Below are 16,512 nucleotides of genomic sequence, written 5' to 3' on the forward strand. Positions count from 1 at the left end.
TATTGTTTTAACTCGCCTGAACAATTTGGTATCATCAGCAAGCTTTGCTTTCTCCTGGCTCATCCCAACTGTATGAACGAGTTAAAGAGCACAGTCTGAAAAACAATTCTGGTGTGTGTGTGTGTGGGGGGGGGAATGGACGGATGGTCTCCATTTTCTACATTCCTCCATAGGGAGAACTGTCAATTTATTCCTACTCTCTGCTTCCTGTTTCTTAACCACAAGAAGACCTCTCCCATAGCTTCTAAGCTGACTGTGATGGACAGCAGAGCCAGACCAGAATCTGGTGATGCAGTCTCCCTGAAATTCCACCAGAGTGCTGGAGCCTCTCTCTGATTGGCTACAAAGTCAGGTAGCCACAAAGTGGGGAGGGGAGGGAAGAATAAAAGGAGCGGTTTCTGAGGGAGATAGTTAGATAGGGCTAAGGTTCAGATTGAGAGATAGGGCTTGATTTAAGAAGAGAGATAGGGAGTAGGATAGGATACATTGACTGAGTTAAGTGAAATATCCATAGCAAGCCTTGCAGCTTAGATAGGGAGACCAGGTTAAGGGTCTGGGGAAGGTATACAGACAGGAGTGTTCTGGGAGGGCTGTGACTGAACCGGGAGAGGTAGAACCTGTGGGAATTCAGGCTACCTGGGTCTCAGCATAGACAGGAGGGGAGAGTTCTTCTAGATATGGAAGACACCCAAGCCAGTAACAAGGGGTGAGGTGATCAGGTGTGGGATTGCTTAGGGAGTGGGTAGCTGAGGAAAAGTGCCCCTCACTCATGAACCAATGTATTAATCTGTATCCCCCAATGGGCTGGGCCTGCCCTGCCAGCACTTCGAATTAGACCCAGAAGCTGTTAACTCGTAGAAAGCTTTGGATATTGGCATAGTGTGCTCTCCCAGATCATTTCTCAGTAACAAGTTGGCTAGCACCCTCTGGAGTGACTGAGATTTCCAAACCCTTTTCAAAGGCAGCTTCATGTAGAGTTTGGTGCAGTAACCCAGTCTAGTGTTGCTGATGTGGTGTATTGTGTCAGCCACATCTTGTTCCTTCAGCATTCTGCCTGAGCATGTATTGGGTTTTCTGGCAATAGAATAATAATAATAATAATAATAATAATAATAATAATAATAATAATTTTTTATTTATACCCCGCCCATATGACTGGGTTTCCCCAACCACTCTGGGCCGCTTACAGCATATCTAAAAACACAAAACATCAAGTGTTAAAAACCTCCCAATGTCTTCTAAAAGTTGTGCAATTCTTTATCTCCTTGACATCTGAAGGGAGGGCGTTCCACAGGGAGGGCGCCACTACCGAGAAGTCAAAAGCCCATATCTGGTGTTTAGTGGCTGAATAGGAAACAGGCACTGCTGTAAGGCTGCTGTGCAATACCACCTTTCAGGTATGCTCTTCACAGTTCATAAAAGGCTAATGCCACGGGACTATCCCTGCAATTGCCACTAGATGGCATCCAATTCACGACGAAGCCTCTTCCGAATCCTGGCTCCTAGCAGCGCATCCTTCCCCGAAGGAAACAACACAACCTATTCGCAAGACTCAAAACGGAATGTTTTGGATGGCCAGGATGCTACAAGGCAGCCGCCGAGCTGGGATGGAGCTGGTCCCTTTAACCACTGCATTTCCATCCGTGGCTGGGAGTCGCCTCTTGAATAGGAAACCAGCGCAGGAAATGGCATCTACCTGGCAGTGCTGAAGCTTGGAGAAGGAAAGGAGCGAGCGTTTGCTGTAGGATTTTTTTGGGTTAAGGTGAAACCTGGGCGAAAACTGGCTGTGATGAAGGATCCTGTGAACAGAAGAGTCTCCGGGTCCAGGTGTCTCCCACCTGGTCAGCAACAGTGGATTTAATACTTGGAGAAGGGAGGGCTGCTGCGTTTGCTACATCAACCTGCATTCAAAATGTGACTAAAACATTGTAGGAATCAACACCATCTAGTTCTCTTTTCTGGGTCCACACCTATTTCTTCTGAAGCAGACAGCAACAGAGGCAGAGCACCTGGGAGGGAACCGAAGATTGGATTCCCTTTAATATACCTGGATTTATTATTAGGGCAATTCTGTATTCCTTTTCTATACACATGCTTAAAAAAATAATGCCTCCAGTCACGGGCTCTTTATATCAACAGTGATTGGACTTGTTACATGTCTGCTTTCCTTCCTTCCTTCCTTCCTTTTTTTTTTTAAAGTTTGAACAATGATTACAGTGAATTCAGATGGGAAAATAATGGTCAGAAGATGTCTTGTCACCTTGAGGCCTTTTAGGTAAAGTTCTCCTATACATACCTTCCTGCTGGGATGCTGGGGGCGGGAGGGGGTGATTACCACTTAAAGACTGCATGCTGACAACCTCCCCTCCTTTCTAAGGGGAGAGGCCATTTGAGTTGCATGCCTGCAATAAGAAGCAAGTTTGCTTTTGAACTCACCTGAATGCAAATAGGAAGATGCCAGTCCTGTTTGGCAGAGTGTTTGCTAGCTCATTCATGATGCTGGGATTTGTTGAGGGTTGTTTTCTCAGAGTGAAACTGATCCTTATTGATATTTGTAGATATTGCAGGGGATCAGTGCAATATTAAACTTTATCATGGTATCCTTAGGTATAGGTTGGTGTGAATTGATGGCTGCCGGCTATGAGATTATTCTGGGTCTATAACATATATTTCCTCTTAAGCCTCCCAGTGGAATGAATGAATTTCAGCTACTCACTGCTGTGTCCATGTAAAGTTTGCTTTTTTAGGGATTGTGTTTCAGTTGATCCTCATGGGGCCATTATCATCCTTTGTCTTTGTTTTGGGGCTCCTTTCTCATCCATGCTCAGACTTCCTGCTATCTTCTTTTGAAATGATGTCAGAAGATTTGAAGCTTATTCACTGATTGTTTCCCAGTAGCACTTTTCTTTTCTTGGTTGTGTAAGGGTCCATAAATTAAAAATACACATACCGAAAGAGCATGAAGAACGAAAAGAAGATCAGGAGCAAGTGAAACTGATTGAACTTGCTCTAGGTGGACTTTAAAGCAAGTTCTTTCTTTCTCAGTTTAGGATGCTGGGTTTTGTTATTCAGATGTGAGGAAGTCTGATGAGCTTCAAAGGGGGAGGGAAACTTAAATTAGCTGTTTGGTCCATCCCCTCCAGGGCTGGACCCCTGCACTTAGCAGTAGTAGTACTGTCAGAGCAAGACTTTCTAAGAAATGCATATCATTATAAGAATGGCTATTTGCTTAGGAATCTGAGTTTGCTTTCCTCCCCTCTTCTCTCCCTGTTTCCCTTTCCTTGTGTGTTGTGTCTTTTATAATGTAAGCTTGCAGGCAGGGACTGTCTTGTTCTAACTGGCGGTATGTAAACCACTCTGGGAGCCTCTTTGGCTAAAGAGTAGGGTATGAGTGCTCTAAATACATGAAGTCAGTCAGTCCAGGGCCCCATTCAAAAGAGTGAGCAGGAGGGCTCCCAAATGCAGCAGGACTGGCTTATAATGCTTCATAGTGAATGAAGTAAGTGCACTTTGCCATCTAAAGAACGCTGCTCCCCCCCCATATTAAGTCCAGGGTCTAAAATCACTTAACTGCACTGCTGCCCAGCAGAAGTATGTGAACCTTTTACAGCCTTTCTCAACCTTGGGTCCCCAGGTGTTGTTGAACTATAACTCCCATCACCTCTGGCCATTGGTTCTGCTAGCTAGGGGTGGCGGCATTGTAGTACAGCAACATCTGGGCACCCAAAGTTGAGAAAGGATGCTCTAGAATGATCTCAAGAAGAGCAAGACTGTTATATAAAAGGGGCATGGACTATGACATACAATGTTATGATATAGTAGGTGTAGTGAACCTTTGGTTCTCCAGTGGTTCTGGACTACACGCGACAAGGCTAGTACTGTTGTGGTGAAGCCTGAGGTGAGATATGACTCTGCTGTTCACTCAGATGAACCTAATAAGAAAACTACTGCTTATCTTACCTGGCAAACAGCTGTCAGGTAGATGAAAATGGAAAGCGGTCAACAAATATTCCAAAGGTGTCTGTTGGTTTTGCAATACCTTAGTCTCCCTCGCTAACAATAAGCAGGTTTGTGGGTTCAAGAAATAGGAAGAGATAGTAAATATATGTGCAGAGTGAAGGGACTGAAGCCATTGGCAACCCATCCAAAATAAAAACTCCTAACAGCCTGTTCTTATCAGAGTTTTTTGGGTTGTGTTTTTTTAAGACCCTCTGGGTTTAGTGGGAGAACCATTTTCAGGATTTCCATTTTTAAAATTTATCTTAGCAATCCCATGCACTTGCTTTGAAGACTGGTGGTATGGCAATTTTCCTGATCTAAAATTTTCCCTTAAAGCTACTCACCAGGGGGAAACGTACTGTTATGGGATTTTAGTCTAAGAATATTGTAAATTATTCTTCATAAAAAATACCTCAGCATTCAGTCTAGTGCAACTGTGTTTTTGTCAGGGCACCCAGGATTCCACCCCACTCCCTAGAGAAGCTTGCCTAGCACCAACTTGGTTATAATTTTGGCATCAGAGACCATTTAATATATATTTGCTTAAAAAAACACACTTATGTCATCTTTCAAGACTAAGCCTACCCAGGACAGTTCACAAAAGACAGTTTCAGGACCATTATGCTTCCAAATAATGTACAGAACAGTCCACTTACAATACTTCCCATCCTGTTCCCCAATGAGCTTTCTTTTACTCTTGTGATCTCTTCTGCACTGCCTGTTCATCAGAATTGTTCCCAGCCATGGGTGAGGAACCTGTGGTTGACCAGATGTCATTGGACTTCAACTCCCATCAGCCCCAACCAGCATAGCTAATGGTCAGGGATGATGAGAATTCTAGTTTTGTAACAACCAAAAGGCCACAGGTTAGCCACCTCGCCTTATACCTTCTCTGGCCCCTCCTCCCTCCTCCTTGGATGATCTGATGTCTCCTGTCTGTCAAACACTGTTGTAACAATGGAATGTTTTTGGCACCTGAACAGCTCTCCCTCTCAGCTGTGTTTCAGATTGTCTTGACTTTCTGTTCTCCTAAACCCTTCACACCTGCATGATGGCCAGTAATGCAGCAGATTGTGGAGCAGGATCAAATCATGATGGAAGGGCGGCTCCTCCTCATTTCTCTGATCACAATGCTGGTAGTTGGTAGCTACTGTCAGCTGGCATTTCATGTGCTCGGGTATTTCAGCAAAATAATGCAAGTTTTATCCATTCTCCAGAATTTTATGGTCTTTAATTGCCACATCTGGTGTTTTCATCTTGTGGTGTTCTCTCTCTATGTATTTATTGCTTTTGTTCTGGGCCGGCCCTACCATTAGGCTGAGTGAGGTGACCACCTTGGGCAGTAGATGCTGCAGGGCAGGGACCAACAGCAATAGGCTGGGATCTTTGTGTGCTGTGTGATCTACTTTGCACCCACTAAACTAGCCTGCTGGCCTTAGGTGTGGTGGAGGACGCTGTCCAATTTTCTGGTGCTGAAATGAGATTCAGGCTGCTCAGCTTCTGCACATGCCATAGAAGGGGCAATATTTTTCCCTTTGCCTCAGGCAGCAAATGTCTTGGACTGACTGTGCTTTTCTTGTCATTGCATGCCAGCCTGGCATCCCCTGGCAGCACAGAAATCTTCAACATAACTAAGTTATGAGTGCTATGTATTTTATTGATTCACATGGGGTGTACCAATAGGTATGCAGCTGTATCATAAAAAATTACATCACATTGGCATTGCAGTAATGTCATTTAGGAATCTCGCAGTGCATTCCTATACATGTCTACCCAGAAGTCCCACTGAGCTGGTGTAGGATTGCATCCTTAGGCTGCTTTTGTCCTGCCTCCCATCCAAAACCAACCACGGGTGCCATTACTTGCAAGTAAAGAAGCAAACTTTTATTGTAGCAGTCTAGCAGTATGAACATGGCAGTTAGGTTAGAGCAGAATCTAGACCAGCTGCTCCTGCAAGGCAAAGGAGAGCAAAGACCAAAGTTCAGGAGTCTGAGATTAGTAGCAAGAGGTCCAAGACTGAACAAGAGCTGCAACGTTGTTCCAATGATTCTCCCTTTTAAGCAGAGGCAGAGAATGCTCAGATACTCACATCCCTGTGGGAATTCCTATCTTGCAGATGAGCACTCAGCTTAGGGGGCTGAAACTTCTCTTTACTATTGATGTGCAGCCTCTCCTGAGGAGGCAGTGCTAGACCCACTTCCCCCTGTGAATCCTACCCCTCTGCCAGAGCAGGTCACACCCCTGAGCCTTTCTCCCCCTCCATTTGCATGGAAGGGGCAGTCTCTGGGGCTTCTGCCTCATCAGCCCCACCCCAGCCCATTCTGAGTCCTCATCCTCAAGTGCCTCAACTCCTGTTATGAATAGGAGTACTTAGAGGAAACCATGACTGCTGCATGCAGGGCTTAAGTTGAGCCAGTACTTGTCTGGAACATAGGAAATAATAACAGATACATAGTGATTTCCCCTCACTTCACAGAGAAGCCGCAGTTGACTCTTGCTCCTTTTGAATTGTGGGGAAGAACTTCAATTTCAGAAGGTCTTAATTGTCAACACTCATCTTCGTAGTGATTATTGACTAGGTACACAGTCACAAAGCTTTAAGGCACTTATTCCCTTTACAGAAGGACAAGAATGAGAGGCTTATGTAAAGAGGAGTGTGGGCCAGGTGTAACTCTGATGAACCCATCACATGTCCCTTCCTAATGTATTTACCTCAAAATCAAGAATGTGAGAAGCAGGTATTTGAAAACACATGTGCCACACAGATGCATTTATTTATAATAGAACCATAGACTTGTAGCATTGGAAGGGACTTTGAGGATCATCTAGTCCAGTGGTGGCCAAACTTGGCCCTCCAGCTGTTTTGGGACTACAACGCCCATCATCCCTGACCACTGGTCCTGTTAGCTAGGAATGATGGGAGTTGTAGTCCCAAAACAGCTGGAGGGCCAAGTTTGGCCACCACTGATCCAGTCCAACCCCAAACAATGCAGGAATATGCAGCTGTCCTAGAAAGGGATCAAACCTGCAACCTTGGTGTTATCAGCACCATGTTCTAATCAACTGAGCTATCTATCATTACAGTTATATTAGACAAGGAGCTCCCCATTTTATCCCCTCAAGAATCCACTGAGGTAGGTTAGACTGAGGGACAATGATTGGTTTCATGACTGAGTGGAGACCCTGGTCTCCTAGGTCCTAGTCCAACACTCTAACCACTACACCCCTTGTCAGAGTGCTGCCTTGCGGAGTGTACGCTTGGTGGCAAAGCCAGATTTGTCACTGTGTGTAACATCCCTAAGGTAATTCAAATGTGTAACATGTGAATGTGACAGACATGTATATCATGCAGGTGCGCTCATCCCAGTGGGCTGTGATTGGCTGCAGCTCTCCCTGTCAAAGAAACTCTCATGGTGAGAGATCCACCCAGGCCATCTTTTCCTGAATTGTGTGTTTTACTGTTCTTAAAAAATGTGCCAGCCTTGATCTTATTAAGGTCCATGGCAAAGCTGACTGGCCTAATGCAAGATGAGCTCTCAAATGGGGTTGCGTGCAAAACTAGAAGCTGGATGGACGGATACGTCTCTCAGTAGCAATTCACTGGCTGTGCCAGTTGTGTCATGGGCTATACACAGCCATCAGGGAGAGCTGTCACCTTCTCTCATGTTGAATGACGGTTGGCTTAATAGAACAGCAGAACCCGACTTATTGTGCTGTGATGAAGGATGGCACGGGGAGGGACTGGCTGGAGTAGACTGCTTTTTCTGACTAGCTTTAGGGTCTTTAAAAAAAAAGCTGAGAAGTTTCAAACTAATTTCAGGGCCAATTTTCTTCCTTTTCTTTCTTTCATGCCAAAGTGTATAGTTTTGTTAGCAGAAGAGATGAAGCCCAGTGGGAGAGCATCTGCTTCGCATGCAGAAGTTTCCAGGCTCAATCCACAGCATCTCCAGTTAGGGCTGGGAGAGAGCCCTGTCTGAAACCCTGGAGAGCTATTGCTAGTCACTGTTGATAATACTGAGCTAGCTAGACCAAGCCACCTTACTCTGTATATGGCAGCTTCCTATATTGATAAAGACAAATGTATTTATGGTGTACAAAGAGCAATGGGAATGCATTCAGCCTTCCCACCCCATCCTCCAGGTCAGGCACAGGCAAACTCGGCCCTCCAGATGTTTTGGGACTACAACTCCCATCATCCCTGACCACTGGGGTCAGGGATGATGGGAGTTGTAGTCCCAAACATCTGGAGGGCCGAGTTTGCCTATGCCTGCTCCAGATGTTGAGAATCCAACACACACAATAGCAGGCACCTCCGCTGTCCTGATTATTCCCATCTTTAAAAAAACAAGCCCAAACAGCATGTGGTCATAGAAGACTGTAATAGAGATACTCACCTTGGACTTCACTATGGACTGAAGCATGTAGTCCAGAGACATAACCAAACAAAAGAAGGTGAGATGTTGATGTAGAAAAGAAATGAATGTAGAAAGACTAGCCTTCCGCTTGAAATCGGCATGCATGCAACCGATGTAAATATATTCTAGGTGCCACAAGCGTATGGTAAAACTGCTGTAACCTAGAGTTGTTTTCAAAGAGTCTACTATAAAGCTGCATTGCTGAAAAAGGCAGCAGGACACACCACCAAGCAGCCTCGGTGGGAGTGAGAGTGAAAGGTTTCCCTTGGGGTTTCTGTGTATGATGAAATACGCATCCATCTCTCCTCCCCCCCTTTGGCCTTGGCTGCTGCCATGGGATGCTCATGGGACCCCTTCCTGCAAGAGTATTGCACTGTGTTTGCTTTCTAAAATTTCTAGGATATTTCCACCACTATAAAGTAGTAAATAAACAAAAATAAAATAAAATAAAATAAGAACCTTGGCTTCTGTTAAGTGCACCACAGCCAAATTGATTGGTACAATGTGATCTTCCTTTATTTATAAATAAAGGGTGCATACTGTACACTATTACTAAGGAAGATGGATGTGATCATGTTTTACCTGGGAAGATGGGTATTTCCCATTGATAGTAGCTGCAAATGATCCTTTTGCAATGTGACATTTTGTTGAATTGCTCTATTCTTAATCAAATGAAAAAGTAGAGAGAAACTGGTCACGTTGAAGGACACTGTGAACATTCCTAATTTGACTGCAGATTAATGCTGGGTCTTAACTGTTATGCCACTGGACTCCAGCACCTGCTCACCTATTAGCAAAAAAACCTTGGAAATGAAAGACCCCCCTTTTAACTAAGTGATAATTGTGATATTATGTTAGGATGCGGCAGCCACAGACTTGGAAACCTTTTCCCACATAAGAAGAGCCCTCCAGGATCAAGCCAGAGGACCATTTTGTCCAGCACCCTGTTCTCCTAGTGGCCAGCCAAATGCCGTGAGAGATCCACAAGCAGGACCTGCGCTCAACAGCAGTTTCCCCACTTGTGAGTCCCAACAACTGGTATTCAAAGGAACACTCCCTTGCAACAGTGGTGGAAGAACATAGCCATTGCAGCTAGCAGACATGGCTAGCCTTATTCTCCGTGAATTTGCCTAATCCTCATATAAAGCCACCCAGATTGGTGGCCTTCATTGCTGCTATGTGCACTTAAAGTTATTCATTATGACGATTTATTTATTAAATTTCTATGTACCCTTTATCCCAGGATCACGTATAAGAACACAAAAATGCATAACATAGCAAAACACAATACTAATGCAGTGTGCTCACCTTTTCCTTACTTCTTATTATATGTGTCATTTTCTTCCTTACTGTCTCAGTGACAAATGAATGGTACTGATTAGCTTCGGCTACACTAACATTTATGTTAAATGTGGATGTGACATTAAGCGACAGTGGTGGCCTTAGGAATTTCTCACCCAAAGTGGGGGGGGGGGACACACCAAATTGGTGGCCTTTTGCTCTTGTTCCCTTTGCAAGCAGAAACATCCAAAACCACGCTCTGCTTTTGCGCTCTTAAGAATAAGAAGGCTTCCCTTTGTGGTGCATCTTGAAACAGGGGTTTCTTGGGACAATTATACGGCTTAGGAAAATGGGGTAGGATGGAAATCAAATAATGTGCAAGTGGTTATTTTGCTTGAGGAAAACCAGAGTGAACGTAATTATCTGATCATCATATTGCCCCATTGAAGTTCTTGTAACTTACTTATTCTGATCCTGTTGGGTACCGCAGGCGCTGCAGTTTCATCCTCTGAAATGCATTTGCAGTCTTGAAGTTTTTCATCTTCTAATGAGATTCTTCTAAACCAGGCAACTCATTTGACTGTTTCCCCTCCTTTCAGTTCTTTCTTTCTTTTTTCTTTCCTTCTCCCCCTGCTTCTCCAGTGGTCTAAATTAGTAATTAAATGCAGTGTTTAACCATCACTCCTTGCTCGATTATAATTATGAAGATTCAAATGCCTAAACAAGTCTGGCATAATGATGAGTGTGTGTGTGTGTGTGTGTGTGTGTGTGTGTGTGTGTGTGTATTTAATCAATGGGAAGAATCTGGAGAAAAGACTGAAGACAAAGCAGGGCCCACCCTGGCAATTAAATACCACCCCCTTGACACACACCAGGTACTACTTCATTATATTATGTTTTGGGGAGAAGAGAGATTGTTGTTGAAGTGGCTGAACAGCATACAACAGTCTGATTTGGTGGTCTGCCATTGTGAATTGTAGCATTCCAGTAGTCTCTGACTCTTAAGCTACCTAGGACACCACACACTCAGGCTTCAGAGCAATCTTTGTTGGGGTTAAAAGAGAACAGGAGTGAGCAACATGGGCCCCTATGGTTGGCAGCTAGTATAAAGTCTCTAGATTGGCCTATAAATGTCATATAATTACACACCTAACTCCTGGAGGTCCAAGACAAAGTTTTTTGAGAAGTTTTTTTTAAATTATTAAAAAGAATCATTGTTGGCTAAAGTTAGGCTGCACAACATTTTACATTTTATGAGTAAGTAGGTAGTGGGTGAAATGATTAAATACACTTCAGAAATGACAGGGAGCTGTGCAAAAAGCGTCACTCTGACATTTGTGCAGGAGAACATCCCAGTGGATTTATGCCCTGTGGTGAGTGTTCTGATACATGCAGCTTTCATTCCTGTTAAGTACAATTAATTTGTTTAGCAGAGAGAAGTACTGTCTTCTCTTCCAGCTAACACAATGTTTACTCCTGCCCTGCAGCTTATTCAATCCAACAAGTATGAGAAAAAAAAGTGGTGAAGTTTTGATGGCTGGGTTTGTCATTTCTTACTTAGGGGAGCAACGAAGTCACTTAGTAAGTGCCTACGCTTGATTGAGGATCAGATTGTGACAAAGCGTCATCTGCCCCTTGGCAAAGAACCCTTAACTCCACACACTTGTGCTAGTAGAAAAAACCTTCTTCCCAGTTGTGTGTTTCCAAGGCCCGACCCAAATCTGGCGCCTGGAGGAGCCGCTACCCACCTCCTGGAAGCAATGCTAGATTTCAGAGGGATGGAAGTGATCCTTAAAGCTCTTTCAAAGTAGTGGGAATTTGTAGGGAATTTCTCCTGCATATTGTTTAGCTTTATACCTGATGATGCCTCCTGTTTTGTCTCCCTTTATAGGATATTTGTGGTTGGGATTGGATTTTTCACACTCTGCTTCTTAATGACATCACTGGGAGGTCAGTTTTCAGCCAAAAGACTGGGGGACTCGCCATTCACCATCAGGACCGAAGGTAACTCTCTCATTTGACTATGTTTGTCAGATCAGCAACCTGAAAAATAGCTTTTGCCTTTAAGTTGCATGGCTGATAAAGTAGGAAAGGCTGTTGCCACTCAGCCAGATGTGGGGAATCTTAGTCTGGGGGGCCATTTGCATTGTGCCCCTCTAGACCTCTCTGTCTGGCCCCTGGAACAGTCCCCAAGCCTCCTCCCCAGGCCACACCAGTGGCATGCAGCCCCCAGAAAGTTGCCTATGAGAGAATGTGGCCTTGGAATGGAAAATGTTCCCTTCCCTTGCACCAAATGGTGAGCGAAAAGAAAGGGAGCCCCTACACCCTTACTGACAGGCATAAGAAGTGGCGCTAGTTGCAGGGATAGGCTGGGTCAGGTTCAGAATGCTCATTGGTCAGCAATACCTTCCATGGCTGATGAGGTCAGCTGCACCCTATACATGTGCAAGTGTAACCCACTGACGTCTAGTGCTTTAATGATTCTGCACATGCTCAGTTAGCGAGCCAAAGCGGAGAGCAGCCACCATGACGGGCAGTTGCCTCAACGCAGTTGGGATCATGCCCACTCTCTCCTCTCTGTAAGGTCCTGAACCCTGAAGAGCAGGGTTGTCGGTTTCAGTTTCTCAAGTGCCGATGCTCTTGAGGAGACTGAGGCGAAGGAGAAGAGGCCATTTCCCCTCTCTGGCCAGCAGGCTTCTGAAGACATTTTGTGGTGATGCAGCCCCAATGAGGGAGCTTCAGGAAGGCAATGTGTTGTTTTATTGTGTTGAGACTTTATGTAAACTGTATCATTTCTGTACAACACACACACACAGAGAGAGTTGTTCAATGCTTGAGAGTTTTGTTGTTTATCTCAGTATAAGTCTTTTGCAGCGTGTCCCTCTGGAGACCCTGTACAAGGTATTTTGATGATAGTAAAAATGTTGAAAAAGAGTTGCACAAGGATAAATGGTATCCTGCTTCAGAGGAGGTATTCTGGAGTTGAGAGAAGCAGGAGTGGATATGGGTAAAGTCTGGTTTGCACATAGGCATCCAAGACAACAAGCTAAGGTCCAAAACCAACAGAAAGCTTAAGCAGGCCTGGTGTTATCTGCTTAGTTCTCCTGGTGGCAGGTTTGGTGTTATCTGCTTAGTTCTCCTTCCCCAGCTAAGATAGTGGTCATAGCCAGATGGGCAGGGTATAAATCTATTATTATTATTATTATTATTATTATTATTATTATTATTAGTCTTGATGTGTGTTTTTTCTGATAGAGTCCTTGCATTGTTGAAAGTTCCAGGGGCCACCTCTTCAGACCATGCTGGTGATTTTCTGTATGGTTTCTTTTATGTATGCTGCTTAGAATAGCAAATGATATAGCAGTGTATAAGTGTCTTAAATACATAAATGAATAAAGGTCCCTGCTGACTTCTGTGGGTCCCTTCGCAGGGGAGTAGGGTGCTACCTTCTGAGGCTTCCTCTCTTGATCGTTTCCACACCCAGCCCTCCACATCCTTGGGGTCCTCTGATCTCCCTTCCAAAAATAGTGGGTCTGATTCATGGACCGTAACTCCTGGCCAGTCAGCAGCCGCATACACCACACAGTGTGGTAAAGATAGGGGCCCTTCCTCTTCCTGCATCCCATCTCACCTGTCACAATAGCATCATTTGCTGCAGCAAGGAGTTTAGGCAAAAATGATTATCTGTGTTTTTAATCTGGCATCCCTACATTTTACTGGTTGAAGCAACACTAAAATGGGAAAGAATTCTGGGGTTGTCATTGACGGCCTAGGAAGGTAATCATGAATGAAATCATGGGCCGTGACTCCTGGTGGTCTATTCTGGAGTATGCTAGCCATGCAAGTTTGCCATGGCACATAGTTTTTGTTTTGATATAAAATGCTGTGGTTGCCACTGTTTCTCCCTTCACATAAGATTTTTATGGTTTTTCCTCCTTTTTTGCAGTCCTTATTTGATCTGTCCACACAATAGCCCTGTGAGATGAATGGTTGGTGAGCAGAGGCTGAGAAAAAAGCAAATTGCTTTTCTATGACATTTAACTTCGTACGGTTTCATTGCCTGTAATCACTCTTGCATCCCTTTGTTTCACCTTGGGGAAACAGAGAGGGGCAGTTTTGTGTCTGCTGCTGATCTCTGTGGTCTGAGTTGAGTCCTCTGTCATTGGCTCCGAACATCTCACACCAGACGATTGAAGGGGTAGCACATTCTCATTTTTCTACGGGGCAAATGGTCACCTGCTTTTGTCTAGTAAGATCAACAGGCTATAGAAGAACTGTATGATGTTGAAACTGTTATCTTTTAACAGTTTTCAGTGTTTCTTGCATGACTATCTGTGCCACCATAGCGTGGCACTCCCAAGGCTATGTGCAAAAGTAGAAAGTCTTTCCAGATCCATTGCTATTGCTTAGAGGGTTCTTGTCCCAGTTTGTAGGAACATGAGGACTATGTGCACACACATCAGACCATCCTGAGCAGTCTCACAGCCTAGGACCCTTGTACCTATGGGACCACCTCTCCTGGTATGCCCTGCGGAGGACCTTAAGCTCCACAAATAGCAACACCCTAGAGGACCCGGGCCCTAAGGAAGTTAGATTAGCCTCAACCAGAGCCAGGGCCTTTTCAACATTGGCTCCGGCCTGGTGGAACGCTCTCTCTCATGAGACCAGGGCCCTGCAGGATCTGATTTCTTTCCGCAGGGCCTGTAAGACAGAGTTGTTCCACCTGCCCTTTGGCTTGGAATCAACTTGATCCGCTCCCCCTCTTTCCTTTTTCCATTCTCCTTCTCTGATAGAACTCCTATTTGGGGACTTCCATGGCTTTTTTCTGGCCCACGTAGGTCCAGTCTGAATAGTTGGCCTTGGTGAAGATTTGACCTTTTCATCCTCAAAAAGTTTTTGATTTGAGTTTCTATTGAAATGGGGCTGCATTTTAATGTTGTATTTTAATCTTGTTTTTAAGTTGTATCTTAATAAATTGTTTTATATCGGGTGTTAGCCCTCTTGGCTAGGGAGGGCGGGGTATAAATAAAATTTATTATTTATTATTATTATTATAATCCTCATTGTGCATTCCTTCAATTTGTGTGCATGACATCTGAATCTCCCTTTAGTTCAAGGGTGTGGGAACCTCAGGGTCAGGGGTCAAATGCTGCTCACTATTTCCGGCCCTTGGAACTCTCCCTAGGCCACATCCCCACCAGCTGTGCTCTGTAATACATTTGTACTTTCGCTTGGCTGGAATGTATTTTTGAACTGTGATAGCACCTCTGGCTTATATGGATAGTGGATAGAGAAATGCACATACTTAACAGATTTCTATACCACCTGTATCTTCCAAGGATCTCAAGGTGGTGTACATGGTTCTCCTCCTCCCCATTTCAACCCCACAACAACCCTGTGAGGTAGGTTAGGCTAAGAGATGGTGACAGGCCCAAGGTCAGCTAGTGAACTTCATGGCTAGTGAACCCTGGCCTCCCACGTCCTAGGCATAGGCAAACTCCGGCCCTCCAGATGTTTGAGAGTACAATTCCCATCATCCCTGACCACTGGTCCTGTTAGCTAGGGATGATGAGAATTGTAGTCCCAAACATCTGGAGGGCCAGAGTTTGCCTATACCTGCCCTAGTCCCGCACTCTAACCATTATGTCACACTGGCTAATGCAGAAACCTCTTTGTGTGCCTGGAATGTTGCCTTCTGCACAAAGGTAAGAGTCTCTACCCACCAGCATGTGGCCCCTGGAGGGCAATGTGGCCCTCAGGCCAAAAAAAAGAAAAAGATTCCCATCCACCTTGTAGCCTTTAGTTAAAACATTATGACAGGGCACTCAGCATTTGCTCACCTCCCCAAGCAGCCGCCAATGAATTGGAGCAGTGATGTAGGAAATGCTGGGTGTGATAACATCCTGTCACACATCACCTTTAATTAAAACATTTCTGTCCTGCCTTTCCATCCTGATTAGCCTTCAAGGCAGTTTATGACTCCCAATTTAAACAGTACAAAAACGCAGGCTAAATCCAGCTTAAAATAGCCTAAGATTCAATGTATGCAGAAGAGCAATTAAAAATATTCATCAGGTCCATATTGTTTACCACTGGGAGAACAAGGACAGCTTGGGGCAAAAAATTCCAGACCAATGTGACTGAAGAGGGAGTTCTATGATCAGAGCATGGCTACAGAAAAGGCTTTGTTCTCAGTAACCAAAAGCTGGGCTGGGAGGGAGTTGCCTGGGGCAGAACTTCGGGTAATGCTCTCAGCAGATAAGAACATAAGAAGTGTCCAGCTGGATCAGGCCAATGACCCATCCTCTTTCCACAGTGGCCAACCAGATGCCTATGGGAAGCCTAAAAGCAGGACCTCAGCACAACAGCTCCCCCCCCCCACTTGTGATCCCCCCAGAAACCATTATCCAAAGGCATATTGCCTCTGATAGTCAAGGCAGAGAACATGGCCATTGTGGTTGGGAGTCATTGATAGCCTTACCATAGGCAGGTTTGCATGGGAGGAGGGAATCCTTTTAAACGTTTTAAAATCATATAGACGGTATCATGAGACACGAAGCGGCAGCTGCCATGCATTTAATAATAACACATAGTCTGGACTTCAGTGAATTGAGCAAGCTGACCGACAGCTCCCAATGCCTGCCTTTTTGATAGTGGGTAGTAAAAGAAGAGGGGTGGAATTATCTCTAAATTCAAATCCAACATGTTATCAAGTCAGAGGAGGAGCAGAGCAAGAGCACTCTGGCTGCTGAAGGGAGCAGCTGTCTAGCAGTACTCCTAGCCCCAAATGCAGAGTACAATTGACTGCTCCCATTTG

General features: G+C 44.7%; 1 protein-coding gene across 1 annotated transcript in view; it reads left to right on the forward strand.

Moving 5' to 3' along the window:
* The first annotated feature begins 1,398 nt into the window (after positions 1 to 1,398).
* MGAT5B (alpha-1,6-mannosylglycoprotein 6-beta-N-acetylglucosaminyltransferase B) overlaps positions 1,399 to 16,512 on the forward strand; it is a 171,318-nt gene continuing 156,204 nt past the window's right edge. The window contains exons 1-2 of the mRNA XM_053376036.1: positions 1,399 to 2,275; positions 11,587 to 11,699. Of these exons, the coding sequence (XP_053232011.1) occupies positions 2,208 to 2,275; positions 11,587 to 11,699 (181 nt within the window). The 5' untranslated portion in view covers positions 1,399 to 2,207. The remainder of the gene's footprint in view (positions 2,276 to 11,586; positions 11,700 to 16,512) is intronic.

The sequence above is a fragment of the Podarcis raffonei genome, chromosome 2 (genome assembly GCF_027172205.1).
Source record: "Podarcis raffonei isolate rPodRaf1 chromosome 2, rPodRaf1.pri, whole genome shotgun sequence".
NCBI classification, from domain to species: Eukaryota; Metazoa; Chordata; class Lepidosauria; order Squamata; family Lacertidae; genus Podarcis; species Podarcis raffonei.